Consider the following 14230-nt stretch of genomic DNA (forward strand, 5'->3'; position numbering starts at 1 on the left):
CTTCAATCCTGAAGATGTGTCCTCCTGTCCAAGACCCCCCCCCCCCTCTTATCATGGGAAACAAATTTGCCACATTTACACACTCCAGGCCTTTCAATGTTTGAAATGATTCTATGAGGACCCCTTCATTCTTCTGAACTCCAAAGAGTAACAGTCCAAGAGCTATCAAACATTCTCGTATGTCATTCCCTTTATTCCTCTGAACCCTCTCTAATGCCAGCACATTCTTTCTTGAATAAGGAGTCCAAAACTGTACGGTGTACTCCAAGTGAGGCCTCACAAGTATCTTGTTAAGCCTCAACATCACGTCCCTGCTCTTGTATCCATTCTTCTAAATATGAATGCCAATATTGCATTTGCCTTCGTCACCACTGACTCAACTGGACATTATCTTTGAATTTTCTCCCTCCTATCAAAGTGGTTGACTATACAATCTCAAACTTTGTATCTCATTTGCCACTTCTTTGCCCGTTCCCCTAATCAATCTATCTCTCTGCAGTCTCTCCATTTCCTCATCACTATTTGCACCTGATGTCTTTGTATCATCTGCAAACTCAGCCATAAATACATTTATTCTGCAATCCAAATAATTAACATTCAACGATAAAAGAAGCGGTCCCAACACTTACCCCTTTGATACACCACTGGTAACCAGTAGCCAACCAGAAGCGGATCCATTTATTTCCACTCTTGGTTTCCTGCTGATCAATGAGTGCTCTACCCATGCTAGTATCTTTCCTGTAATTGTATGGGCTCTCATTTTGTTAAACAGCCTTGTGTGCGGCTCCTCGTCAAAGGCCTTTTGAAAATGAAAATATACAACATTTCTTTCTTTCTCAAAATATTTTAGCAATGTTTTACAATATAAACAATTGAACAGTACAATTCTACAATGTGCTACAAGATTCAGAAAAAAGAAAAACAAATTAAAACATTATACTGTGGCGGCTCACCACAAGGCAGGCGAACCGGCCCCGCTTGTAAGCCACGCGGTGGGGCAGCTGGCCAAAATGGCGCCATCAGGGGTTTCCCTTCATTCCAGCTCGGGGCTCAGAAACCCGCGCCAGGGGACCACGTGACGCCCTCCAGCGCAGTTCTCAGCCAGGTCTGGGCTGGGAGTATAAGTGAAGCCCAGCAGCCTGCAATAAATTAGTCTGCTCACTGAGCTCAACCCGTCTGGTTGTGTGTGTTATTGCAGGAGCAATGTAGCCGCCGCTACAATACAATATTTCTCATAATAAGGCAATCCAGAGCACAGAGTACAATCATTACAATAAAATAAGATTTAATAACAAAGAAAAAACTCAAAAAGAAAAATTTCAAAACCCTTTCTTCTCAGCAAAGTTGAATGTTGGCACACATGAGTCAAATGACACCAACTTGGAGAGGGTCACACAAAGGCAAAATTCCAGATCAACCTTAAATCTTAAAGATGATAATAGTCCATAAATGGGCCCCACATCTTTTGGAACTTAACATTTTAATCCTTAATAGGATATTTAATTTTTTTTCTAGAGTTAAACAAGACCTAATACCCTTGGGCATTGTGCATGTGTAGGTGGAGTATTATCTTTCCATTTAATCAAAATTGCACATCTGGCTAACTGATGTAAAAGATCAAATTTGGCTTTGAATTGAAGTCGACAGAAATTGGGCACATAATTCAGTCAGAAAGAGTAAAATGAAACATAATTTTCTTTGATGTGATGCCACTCATAAGCTAAGGGTGCCCTGTTATGCTTTACAGGTAGAAGTGAAATTGTCACTAAAATGTAGGAAAACACACCAGCAAATTTGTTTACACTAAGACCCCACATAGAGCAAAGTGATGATTGACAGAAACTGTGGTTACTTTGGTTGTAAGGAAAATTTCAGCAAAGTTTTTGAGGGAATTTCCCTGTTTTTTTTCTTCTAAAGTAGCTTCTGGTATTGGCCTAATTAGTATCACATTTGAAACTGCCTCGTAACGTTTCTGAATGAGCAGGCCCAGTTTAAGTGCTCACATCTCTGAGGTGACATTTTAACCTACAATATTCTGATTGAGTAGTAAGTATGCTATAACATAAACTAAACCTATTGCTAAATAAATATAATACAATTTGTGTAAAATCAATATTTACAATGTGACAGTTGGATCATTTATGAAATAATTGTGTCAGAAGAATTTAAAAATCCAGCATTCCTTTTGCTGTCACTCCAAGATTTCCTTTGAGGAACTGAGGAAAACTTAACCTGTCCTTCGTCGAGAAATAGTACTTTTGAACTGAGCAAAAGTAGAAATTCCCTTCCTGTTGTGGCCTAGACTAAATTTTAACAGAAAATAACTTCAAAAGTATTTCATTAGCTGTGAAGGCATCAGAATGTCCTGTACTCCCAAAAGACACTGTATACAAGCAAGACTTCATTTAAGAGCTTATGCAGAGGGTACTATTGAAGCTAGTGAACAAAGGGGATTGGTTTCCTCCCCACACTCCACTATTCCATCTCTCCCCAGAATGGAGGATTCAGGTACCAATGTAAGGAACAGCTAAGGGTACTTTTTAATCTTTAAGAGTAAAACACAAAAGTTTGCGGACACCATGATTGAATTTAAAAAGACGAAGCTGGGGAAAATCAGCAGGTCAAACGGTGTACTTTGTATAGCAAAGATAAAGATACATCATTAACATTTCGAGCTGAAGCTCTTCAATTGTTGTGATAGTAGACAATTTTAACTTTCCATATATTGACTGGGATTCCCATACTGTAAAAGGGCTGCATGGCTTGAAGTTTGTCAAATATGTTCAGTAAAGTTTTCTAAATCAATATGTAGAGGTACCAATGAGAGAGAAAGAAATACTGGATCTCCTATTAGGGAATGAGACAGGACAGGTGACAGAAGTATGTGTCTGGGCACATTTTGTGTCCAGTGATCATAATGCCATTAATTGCAAGAAAATTATGGAAAAGGATAGGTTTGGGTCTTGAGTTGAGATTCTAAATTGGAGAAAGGCCAGCTTTGAGGAAATGAGAAAAGAAGTGGAATGTGTTGATTGGGATAAGTTGTTTTCGGGCGAGGTAAGTGGAAAACCTTCAAAGGTGAAATTCTGAGAGTACAGAGTCTATATGTTGCTGTCAGGATTAAAGCCAAAGTTAACAGACACAGGAAACCTTGGTTTTTCAAGGGATATTGGGGATCTGGTTCAGAAGAAGAGGGAAGTGCACAGCAGGTATAAGCAACATGGAGCTAATGAAGAACTTGAGGAGTATTTAAAAAATGCAAGAAAAACCTGAAAAAATAAATCGGGAAAGCAAAAAGAGGTTGCTTTGGCAGACAATGTGAAAGAAAATCCTAAGGGTTTCTACAGGTATATTAAAAGTAAAAGGATAGTAAGGGACAAAATTGGTCCCCTTGAAGATCAGGGTGGTTGGCTATGTATGGAGCCAAAAGAGAATGGGGAGATCTTGTATGGATTTTTTCATCAGTATTCATTCAGGAAACTGGCACGGAGTTGAGGGAAGTAAGGAAACAAGCAGTGAAGTCATGGAACCTATACAGATTAAAGAGGAGGAAGTGCTTGCTGCCTTAAAGCAAATAAGGATGGATAAATCACCAAGATATTCCCTCAAACCTTAAGGGAGGCCAGTATAGAAATCACAGGGGCTCTGACAGAAATATTTAAAATGTCCTTAGCCACGGTGAGGTGCCAGAGGATTGGAGAGTAGCTCACATTGTTCCGTTGTTTAAAAAAGGCTCCAAAAGTAACCCTGGAAATTATAGGCCTGTGAGCCTGATGATAGATTTAGGTAAATTATTGGAAGGTGTTCTAAGAGATCGGATATCCAATTATTTGGATAGCCAGGGACTGATTAGGGATCATCAATATGGCTTTGTGAGTGGTAGGTTATGTTTAACCAAACTTAGAGTTTTTCGAGTAGGTTACCAGGAAAGACTGTGGATGTTATCTACGTGGGCTTTAGTAAGGCCTCTGACAATTTCCCATATGTGAGCTTAGTCAGGAAAGTTCAGATGCTCCGTATTCATGATGAAGTAGTAAATTTGATTCAATAATGGCTGGTTGGGTGAAGCTGGAGAGTAGTGATGGATGACTGCTACTCAGACTGGTGGCCTGTGACTAGTGATGTGCCTCATGGATCGGTGCTGTGACCATTGTTTGTCATCTATATAATGTAGTAAATTGGATCAGCAAGTTTGCAGATGACACAGATTGGAGGCATTGTGGACAATGAAGAAAGTTTTCAAAGTCTGGAGAGGGATTTGGACCATCTCAAAAAATGGGAAGAAAAATGGCAGATGGAATTTAATGCAGACAAGTGTGAGGTGTTGTATTTTGGAAGGACAAACCAAGAAAGACATGCATGGTAAATGGTAGGGCACTGGGGAATGCGGTAGATCAGAGGGATCGGGGAATATAAATAAATAGTTCCCTGAAAACGGTGCCTCAGGTAGATAGGGTTGTAAAGAAAACTTTTGGCATATTGGCCTTCGTAAATCAAAGCATTCAGTATAGGAATTGGGATGTTATGGTAAAGTTATATAAGACATTGGTGAGGCCGAATTTGGGGTATAGTGTGCAGTTTTGGTCACCTAACTACAGGAATGATATTAATAAGATAGAGTGTGGGGAAGATTTACTAGGATGTTGCCCAGACTTCAGGAAATGAGTTACAGGGAAAGGTTAAACATGTTAGGACTTTATTCCCTTGGGTGTTGAAGAGGTATTTAAAATTATGAGGGGAATAGACAGAGTAAATATAGGTAGGCTTTTTCCACTGAGGGTAGATGACCTACAAATCTGAGGACATGGGTTAAGAGTGAAAGGGGAAAAGTTTAGGAGGAACATAAAGGGGAATTTCACCCAGAGAGAAGTGGGAGTATGGAACAAGGTGCCAGCTGAAGTGGTGAATGCGGAGTCAAATTTAACATTTGAATAGGTACGTGGACTAAAACGTTATGGAGGGCTACGGACTAGGTGCAGGTCAGTGGGACTAGGCAGAAAAATAATTTGGCACAGAGAGAATGGCTGAAGGAGCCCGTTTCTGTGCTGTAAAGTTCTTTGGCTCAAGTCTGAAATGTTGGTTTGTACCTTTATCTTTGCTATTTAAAGAACACTGTTCAACTTGTTGAGTTTCCCCAGCTTTGTGTTTTTATTTTTTTTTTAAATCTTTAAGGTTGATTGGCAACCAGTTCCATACACTTCAGCCTATGGCTATGTTTCATTTACCATCATGGATTCTCTGCAGATCCTTGCAGGAAACAGGCCTGCACCAAATATGTGACTACTAAATTAAGCACCTGGTATCAATGCCTGTTATTTGACATAAACATTAATTTGGAAATATAGTTGGATTTAATTTTGGAAGTTTGCACATTTAACGTTTGTTGGGGAAAATCCCACTGGTGAAGAATTCACTGTGATCAAGGCACTTCACAATAAGGAACAGTTAAATGTGTCATTCGAAGGAGAGAACCAGTAAATGTATTGAAAAGTCCATATTGCTTGTTAGTGTTCTGGCTAAATTCAAATAATTACATTTTGTTTCTAAATTTAATACATTTTATGAACCAAAATTATTAACATTAATATATCCACAGAAGGAACAGCTGTACAAAAACATAAATCACACATTTTCTCCCTGTCAATGGCAGTATCCAGTTTGAAATGTACAAACTGCTATAGATAAGGTATTGTGTATTCAAATAAAGACAACATACTTCCTATGCAAATATTCTTTGTAATTGTCAACAAGTATAGAGTTGCATCATTGCCTTCTTAATGCAATTCCTCTATATGTTCACCCCTCCCATGCCCCCATTTCCCGATCAGCTTGTATAATATTGTTTGATAGTGGAAAACACAAATTGCAATGAGAAGACTTGAGATTGATTTGACAATTTTTTAAATTGCTTCAATTTCACATTTTATGTTTAAAATGTCAATCACTGCAGTCATTGAGATAATTAGAGCAAATGTAATGATGTGGGAAAGAATGGAAATGTAAAGAAACTTGTGCAAACTGAATGGTGTTGAAGGCACTTCTGGAGACTCAGATGCAGCCCTTCTTGACAAGCGCATGCTAAAATTTGTGAGTTTCTTATGACAAATAAAATCTGTAAACGTGGGATTTTCAACAGTATAAAATGACTCAGACACTTCAAAGAACTATATTAAACAAAATGCAAATGTTAAGATGCATGCAAGGGACCTGAGGGACACCTGCACACAAAAGGGGTGAACGTGTCTTCAGGAGTTGAGTTACAGGGAAAGATTAAAGAGGTTAAGACTTTATTCCTTGGAGCGAAGAAGAATGCGGGGAGTTGGAAGAATGAGGAACGATACACCGACAAGCTGTCAACGATCTCTCCAGAACTGCTGATGAGGGTAGTCAGTGGCTCTGGATGAGGAGAATGGATTCCATCTAGGCCTCCAAGTGAGTGAATGGCATCTAGGGGGTGAGCCCAGGATGCCAGGATTCACTGCTGAACCCTCCAGAGGTCTCGTGGGTCTATCAGTGAAATACTGAGGAAGGAGAATGCCCACTCATTAACCCAGAAGATGCCACCACTCACTTGGCTACCCCCGCAGAGTTTAGGCAGCAAGTCTCAGGAGTGCAACAAGGGATATAGTCCTATATAACACACCTGAGAGTTTAGTAATTACATTTGGGAATGACAAAAAACTGGTAGCGATCTGAGTGCTGTAACATGAAATATTTGATATTATCAAAGGACAGGGTGGAGAAATGGGAAATCTGTGGAGTGAGGCACCATAGGAATTTATTTCAACTAGGATAATTATTATTACCATAGCCATTAATGTGGGCAGTTATACATCTGTAAAGTATGTGATTAAATCCACCCTATAGATTGTTATACTGAAGATCATGGTATATCTTTGGTATTTTTTGATACTGAATTAAAAAATGTATTCAATCTTTACAGAAACTTCCAAGTAAATTCAAGAAAATCTATACAGAATTTGAAAATTTGATGGTGCGTATGCCAAAGATTAATAGCCACACTTGGATTTTTTCAATTTCCAATATAAATGTCCAAATCGTTTTGGGTTGCAGATTCTCAGACAATTATGTAATGATTTTAATGTTATTTTATGGTAACCAAACTCATACATCATTATTGATGTACCTTTTTTTAGGTTATTGTAGTGTGCTATTACATGAAATGTTAGCAAGTGTTGTCAGTTCAGACACTTTTTGACTGATTTTTTTTATCACATTACTGGACAGTTCCAAAGTATTGTTTTAGAATCCAATGTTCCTTGTTTTTCTTCTAATTTTTAATATTAATAATAGAAATTTAAATCGGGCAATAAAAAAAAGTCCCCATCTCATTTCATTATTGAATGTATTTGTGCAGCACCTATCAGATCCCTTGGTCACTTCGGAACTCTTTCCGGACAACTGTTTAATGTGTTCGTTAATTCAATGGACCACAAATACCAACTTCCCTTGATACGGTAACATTAACATGGCGCAATGTACTCAGGGTACTCAGGAATTTGGTAGGTGCATTATGACAGATGATCTATAGCTTAGTCAAAAAAAAGTGTATTTAAGAAAGAGAGCGTTAGAACAAGAATGCGGTTTTGGGAAGAAATTTCAGCACTTAGACCATGGCCACACCAAGTACAGCAAATTCAGGAATGACCTGAATTAATGGAGTGCTTGGCCTCAAAGGGATATATGGCTCAAAAATATGGTGAAAGGAGTGAGACTATGGAGGATTTGAAGACTTTGGTGAGAATTTTAACATCAAGACATAGCTTAAGTCAGAACCAATGTAGGTCAGCAAATTCACGTGGTGGTGAACAGGTCTCAGTGTGATTACTGACAAAGTTTTGCATGATCTCAAATCTGCAGAGCAGAATGTGGTTACACAGCACAAATGCATTAATGTTGTTATATCCAGTGGTAATTAAATTGTGGTTGAGAGTTTCAGCGGGAGGTGAGCTGAGACAGGAAGAGAGTTGGGTGATGTTCGAAACAGAATTAAATTGTCGGTGTTGCCTGTAAGTGTGTGGTCTAAGATTAGTGACTAGTCTATGTTGGTCAGTAATCTTACACCATGTAGTTACAGTTGATTAAAAGATAAATATCGGCAAGGTGTACAATTTTATCTCCTTTTTAGAGTACTTTTATTAATGGAGTAATTATTTCTAAAGTTCCTAAAACATTGAGCTTTCTTTATAATTTTGCAATTTGTTATATTTCACAGGAAAATCTTAGCATTTATAATACAGTGAATTAGTTACCGAATTATTGTTAAATATTAAATAATTCTGTGTAGGATCCTTCCAGGAACCATCGATCATACAGACTTGCAGTAGCTAAACTGGAGCCACCAATCATTCCTTTTATGCCTTTACTTATAAAAGGTAATCCAATCGTTCTTTTCTCCTGGTATTTTGCAATTGCCATTTATCAAGTTGCTCTCCATGGGTTATGTATATTGCTTGAATAATGTTACCCAAAACCATTAAATTAGAGTGAGTAATTATTATAATACTTAGCTAAAGCTGGTTAAGATATGTCATTTAATTCAATAAATCAGTTCAGAAATCTGTAAAGAAAGTTATAACAGCTCAGTGTTTGCAGTTGGAAGAAATTGTCTGTTGATTTATTTTTATTTGCAGACATGACATTTACCCATGAAGGCAATGAAACGTTAACTGGTGACCTTGTAAATTTTGAAAAAATGGTGAGCTTTAGACATTTTTTCTTATGATAAACCACAGTTACTTCTACTTTCACTAGGATTGATAACCTCATATTCCAGCATTTGAATTTCTTCCTGCTCCCCAGTTTTTAATCAAAAATTTCCCAAATTTTTTCAGGAAGAACTTCATGGGGTCTGCAGTGGGCTGCAGGCTTTGGATGGTGCAGTTGATGTGAATGGAGGTAGTGCTGTAGGGGAGCAGATGTTAGTTGGTGGAAAGGGTGTTCGGTGGCATGACATCTGCATCCTGAGGGAGCGGCCTGGAGTGGAGATAAAGGGTCGGAGGGTAGGAAAGTCGATGGGTGAAGATGGGGTCGGCGTTTAAGGGTAACAGTTAAGAGAATCAGTGAATGGGGAAAGGTACTGAGGAAAAGGGGATGGAGAGAATGAAAACAAGAGGGATGGGGTAATTAGGGAAGAAGACTGAAGAAGGGAGGTAGTGACAATTGGGAGTGAAGGAGGAAGACTGGTGAAGAAAAGGTCAATCCATACCTTAGTGACTGAACTTAATTCATCTTGGATTGCCCAGATGTCAGATCAAGAAAGAAACTATTCACTCTGTATGTGAAAAAAAATCTCTGCTATGGTTCCAATCATTTTCTTTTTATGTTCTTTGCTAATTGGAATCGTCTTTATGTCAACAATCTTCATGGCTTTGAGTACCTCCACCAAACTTCCTTGCAATCTCCTTTATTCTATTGGAGAACAACCTCACCTTCTCCAGTTTATCCACTTAACAAAAATTCTGCTTCCCTGGAATTATTATGGTAAATCTCTTCTGCCTCCTCTTAAAATGAACGATGACGATACAAACTATAGAGGCCATCATTGTTAAAATATAATTGACACATAATCAAATGTGACATTAGACAAGCCATTGGTTGAAGGTGTACTTCATCTGCCTCGAGCCAGAGGTGACCTCCAGCTTCACGTGCTACGCTTGGTTGTTGTCTCTTCTCCAAAGAAGTGAAAAGATTCTATGTTTTAGCTGTTTATTTAACTCCAACTTTTTTTTGCTTCAGCATATGATTGGCAACACAGTAAGGTCAGCCAGACACTGCCGAAGCCAGCCTTTCAGTAAGTCCATAATAAATGAATGTAAATCAAACGTCAGATGCAGTGCGGACTTGATATCCTCGGTTACTGATGTTCATTCTAACTTGAATATTTCAGAGAATTCTGGGAAATCTTCGAGTGTAGAGTCAGGATCATTGTAGCAAAACATTGCAGAAACTGTTAGTATTCAAACTGATGGGATTAATAAACTTGACCCTCCGATGTATCAATGAATCCTGAAAGACATCAATTAATTTAACTGTAAGGAAGGTGAAAATGTCAGGCAGTTCAGCACAGACTAAAGAACTTAACTAGAAACAGCACCAAAGAAATCTTTGAAGAGGCTGAAAATTTGGGGGGGTGGGGAACTAAATGTTGGGAAGAAGTAAGCATGTCAGGCAGCAAAAATGATGGGAGAAGCAATCAGCATCTCTGATCCTGACAAATGGGAGGCCACATACCATCCTAGGGTCTTTATCTGGTCTGTAGAATCTCCTGCCTGTTCCACTAACCAATAAATCAGCTGTGACTCCTCCTCTCCCACCCCCTCCCTTCTGAGACACAGATCGTGCAAGAGACCTGACTGCTGTGGCTTTCTCCTGGTAGGTTGTTCTGCCCCACCCCCACTGACTATCTCTTCCCTTTCCCTCCAACTGGTTCCCAGCTACCTGTCTCCCTATAACTTTTTAAATGATCGAGCATTCAGTCCAGCTCCCTAACCTCCTCTGTAAGGAGCTGCAGCCGGGGACTTCTCTTGCAGATGAAGTCATCAGGGACATTGCCCATTCATCTCAATAGCGTTCGACTTTAGAGGGAAAGAATATAAAATCAGATACGTAATGCTGAGGCTTTATAGGGCATTGCTCAGGCTGCACTTGTGAGCAGTTTTGCACTCCTTATCCAAGGAAGGCTGTGTTGGCATTAGAGAGGACCCAGAGGATCCTGGAATGAAAGGATTATCATATAAAAAGCATTTGATGGCTGTGGGACTGTTCCTGCTGGAGCTTAGAAGGATTGGGGTGGGGGGTGGGGGGGGAAATCTCATTGAAACGTCCTGTGTACTGAAAAAACTGGATAGAGTGCTTGTGGAGAGGATGTTTCCAATGGAGGGGAAACCACAGGGCACAGCCTCTGAATACAAAAACCTCCCTTTAGAACAGAGACGAGAAATTTCTTTATTCAGGGTGGTGAATCTACGGAATTCATTGCTGCGGACAGCTGTGGAGGCCATCATTGGATATATTTAAGATGGAGGCAGATATGTTCTTGATTGGGTGGGGAATCGAGAGAATGGGGTTGAAAAGGAGAGTAAATCAGCCATGATAAAATGGCAGGGCAGGCCCAATGTGTCAAATGGCCTAATTCTGCTCCTATGTCCTTCTGTTTTTGATGGCCTTGTGGTCTCTCACTCCAAATCTCCAACTCCTTCTTTAAACGTTTTTGGGAAGTAGTTGTTGCTGAACAAGAGCCTGCAAGTAACTTGCTGATGGTCGGTGGGATGGATTTATTGAGAGCTCAGTGTGGCAATGCAAACTCTTCCTTGGACACAATAACAGAAAGCACAGCAGTAAGTTGTGAAGCAAGCATCCAATTAGGGAAATAAACTTCATTGACGATAAGGATTAGAGGACCAAGATGTATGTTCTTTCTAACAGCTGTCAGACTTGAACCTTGCCTGTTACACCTAATCATGGACTATCTGCACTTTTTTGGAACTCGGATTACTTTGAATATTTATATGAATTTATTGACTATTTTAATTTAATTCAATTAGTTTACTATTATCGTTTTTATTTAACAAGAACCTCTGGCTGCCACACGTAAGAATTTTGACACATGTGTACATTGTATAATGTACATAGCAATAAACACCGCATTATCATCCCATTAAAGCTTCAGTGTTTTGGTCTGGCACTGAGATCTCCATTTTGACCCTTGTTGAAAATTATACAGCAGCTTCAGGCAGATAGCGAACAGTCCTTCATTACAATGTTTTTGTTATATGTGAACAGGATGCTAGAAATTGAAAATAACCCTGACTTCAGCAATATGGTTCCACTGTATTCATGTCTTCAGTTCTGGCAAATACTGCAGCTATCTACCAAAGGGAAGTAAATGTACTGTTTGTAGGATGGGAAGAGTGTAAACGGTGAAGCGAATCAGCAGTCTGGGGTCCTTCTGTAGAAGAACACAAGAATATCCATGTAGAAATATCCATTGGTGTTACTCAAGCTAGTTGAAAAGTATTAAAGAAAAGTGCGTTTTACTCCATTGCCATATCTTTCATCAAAATCCATTGTTTTTACATTTGTTGATTCTAATCGTCTAAATCTAAACATTTGGTCACTTCTGTCAATAATACTTCTCCCTCCTTCAGATCTCGACGCATCCCTTGCAAACAAGAACCATCAGGATGTGCGTGCATATGTACGGCAGCTTAATGTAATTGACAATCAGAGGACTTTATCACAGTTATCTCACAGATTGGAGCCACGCCGGTCCTAACAAGTTCCTTTTTGCTATTGCACTGCCATAAGAGAAAATATTTATACTTCAGCATTAGGGACATTCTGTTGTTTGTTATTAATAATAATATTGAAACGTGGCTGTCTATTCTAGCTGTCTTCTGTCCAGAGGAAAGAAGATCATCCCGAATTTAACTCTGCTGTTACAGTTACTTTAACTCCCTCTTCCGTGATTAGAATTTATAATCTCTTTTACTAAAAAGAAACTTCACATCATATGAAGAATTGACAAAAGTGTTACTTTTTTTCCCAGATTCTTATGCAGCAATGCATAAGGATTTATGCCAAGAAATATTCGACATGTGTATCTAAGCACAATGGATGAGACAGTCCTCTAGCGTTTGTTGACAGCACAAATCTTTGATATTTCAGCTAATTTTTTTTTTGCTTTTAAAAATGCATTTCTGTTCATTTTTATTTTAAACTTGGAAAATAGCATAAACTACATAAATAAAATTGATGAATTATTCCACCATTTCAGGTAAATTTGAATTTCAATATTGTCAGTAAGACTTAATTGAATCAGCCACAATTTTATTTGTCACTAAACCTGTTCCCTCATAAGCCACTTCATTCCAAGACATTCGTTTGCACTTGTAGCTCTCAACTGCATGTTGCAAGAGCCTGCTGTTCTTGTCAGTGCCACACTAATTAAGCAAAACACAGCTAAATAATTTTGAGCACCCCACTGACACTAGAGTTTTGTGCTGTTTATCTTTCTTCAGTTATACTTTATATTTAAAAAAAAAAATGAATTTCAAGTAATCAGAATTTAATTTCAAAGCTGCAATGTGTTCAGAGTTCACTTGATTTGCTTTCTGAAATTTCAATCAATTCCTTCTCCTTCACTTAGGGAATCCTATCCACAGGCACCTGAAAAATGTATTAATAATCATGTTGTTGTGACAGAACCGCACAGCTTCAGAATCTGTGGGAAACCCTGCCTGTTGATTATTTGTTTTAGCTCTATTAAGCAAGTGTAAATAGTAAAAAAAAACTCTTGCTTAATGGTATTGTCATTGACAGTTTTATGAAGAATACTGTGCCAAAAATATTTCTTAATTTAATGCATGTTTACAAAGCTATGTAGTGGCTTTCAATTCCTTGAATTGTCCATAAATGTTTTTTTTAATTGTACAATATTGTAGACCTAATGTAAGCACCATTAAATTCATCATTGCAATGTGTTGTTCCAAGTCAAATTGTTTGTACAAAATGTAGCTGCCATACCTGGGTTTCCTATAAACTGGTGGATTTGAAGCAGTTGTTCTGCCATTCATCAACAGGAATTAACATGATTATAATTCAGTTGAATTCCATTACCTAGTAAGATAATGATTCTGATCTTCTTGCCCTTGATTTTACTGTAATTTGGGCACCGAGCCCCTCGTTACCTCTTTTGTATGTCATGAAAATTTTTGACAGGCAGTGAATCAAAGAGAGGTGAAAGCTTCCATTATTTTTTTTTAAAAAATGATCCAATGGTATCTTTTAAACCTGCCTGATGTTAGTGGTGTGGAAAATGTTGCAGTCTATGATGAAACTTGTTCAAACAGAATGTGTTGAAAATAATAAAAAGGAATGAGTAGAGTCCACAAGGTTTTATGAAAGGAAAAACAATTTCTGAATAATCTACTAGCATTTTTTGAGGATTTGTATAAATGGGAACAAGTTATTGTAGTGTACAATAAAATCCCTGGTATCCAACACATAAGGAGATAAGTGAATTTTCCAGTAGCTTAAGACTGTGAGAATGTAGAACTAATGGCGAGGCGTGCCAATTTTAAACTTCCATATTTTTTAACCCATATATCTTCAGCAATTTTTTTTGCCAGGTCCCTGAGGCTGCTGGTTGCTTGAATTCCAGATAACCGGGATTTTACTCTATTTGGATCTTTGAAAGTCATTCGAT

The 14230-nt window shown here is 38.4% G+C and overlaps 1 protein-coding gene across 1 annotated transcript in view; it reads left to right on the plus strand.

Annotated features, from left to right (window-relative positions):
- Window positions 1–13492, plus strand: part of rapgef4a (Rap guanine nucleotide exchange factor 4a) — a 269780-nt gene extending 256288 nt beyond the window's left edge. The window contains exons 27-31 of the mRNA XM_069935742.1: window positions 6944–6994; window positions 8309–8396; window positions 8655–8719; window positions 9760–9814; window positions 12171–13492. Of these exons, the coding sequence (XP_069791843.1) occupies window positions 6944–6994; window positions 8309–8396; window positions 8655–8719; window positions 9760–9814; window positions 12171–12298 (387 nt within the window). The 3' untranslated portion in view covers window positions 12299–13492. The remainder of the gene's footprint in view (window positions 1–6943; window positions 6995–8308; window positions 8397–8654; window positions 8720–9759; window positions 9815–12170) is intronic.
- Window positions 13493–14230: the final 738 nt, after the last annotated feature.

The sequence above is a fragment of the Narcine bancroftii genome, chromosome 4 (assembly GCF_036971445.1).
Source record: "Narcine bancroftii isolate sNarBan1 chromosome 4, sNarBan1.hap1, whole genome shotgun sequence".
Lineage (NCBI taxonomy): Eukaryota > Metazoa > Chordata > Chondrichthyes > Torpediniformes > Narcinidae > Narcine > Narcine bancroftii.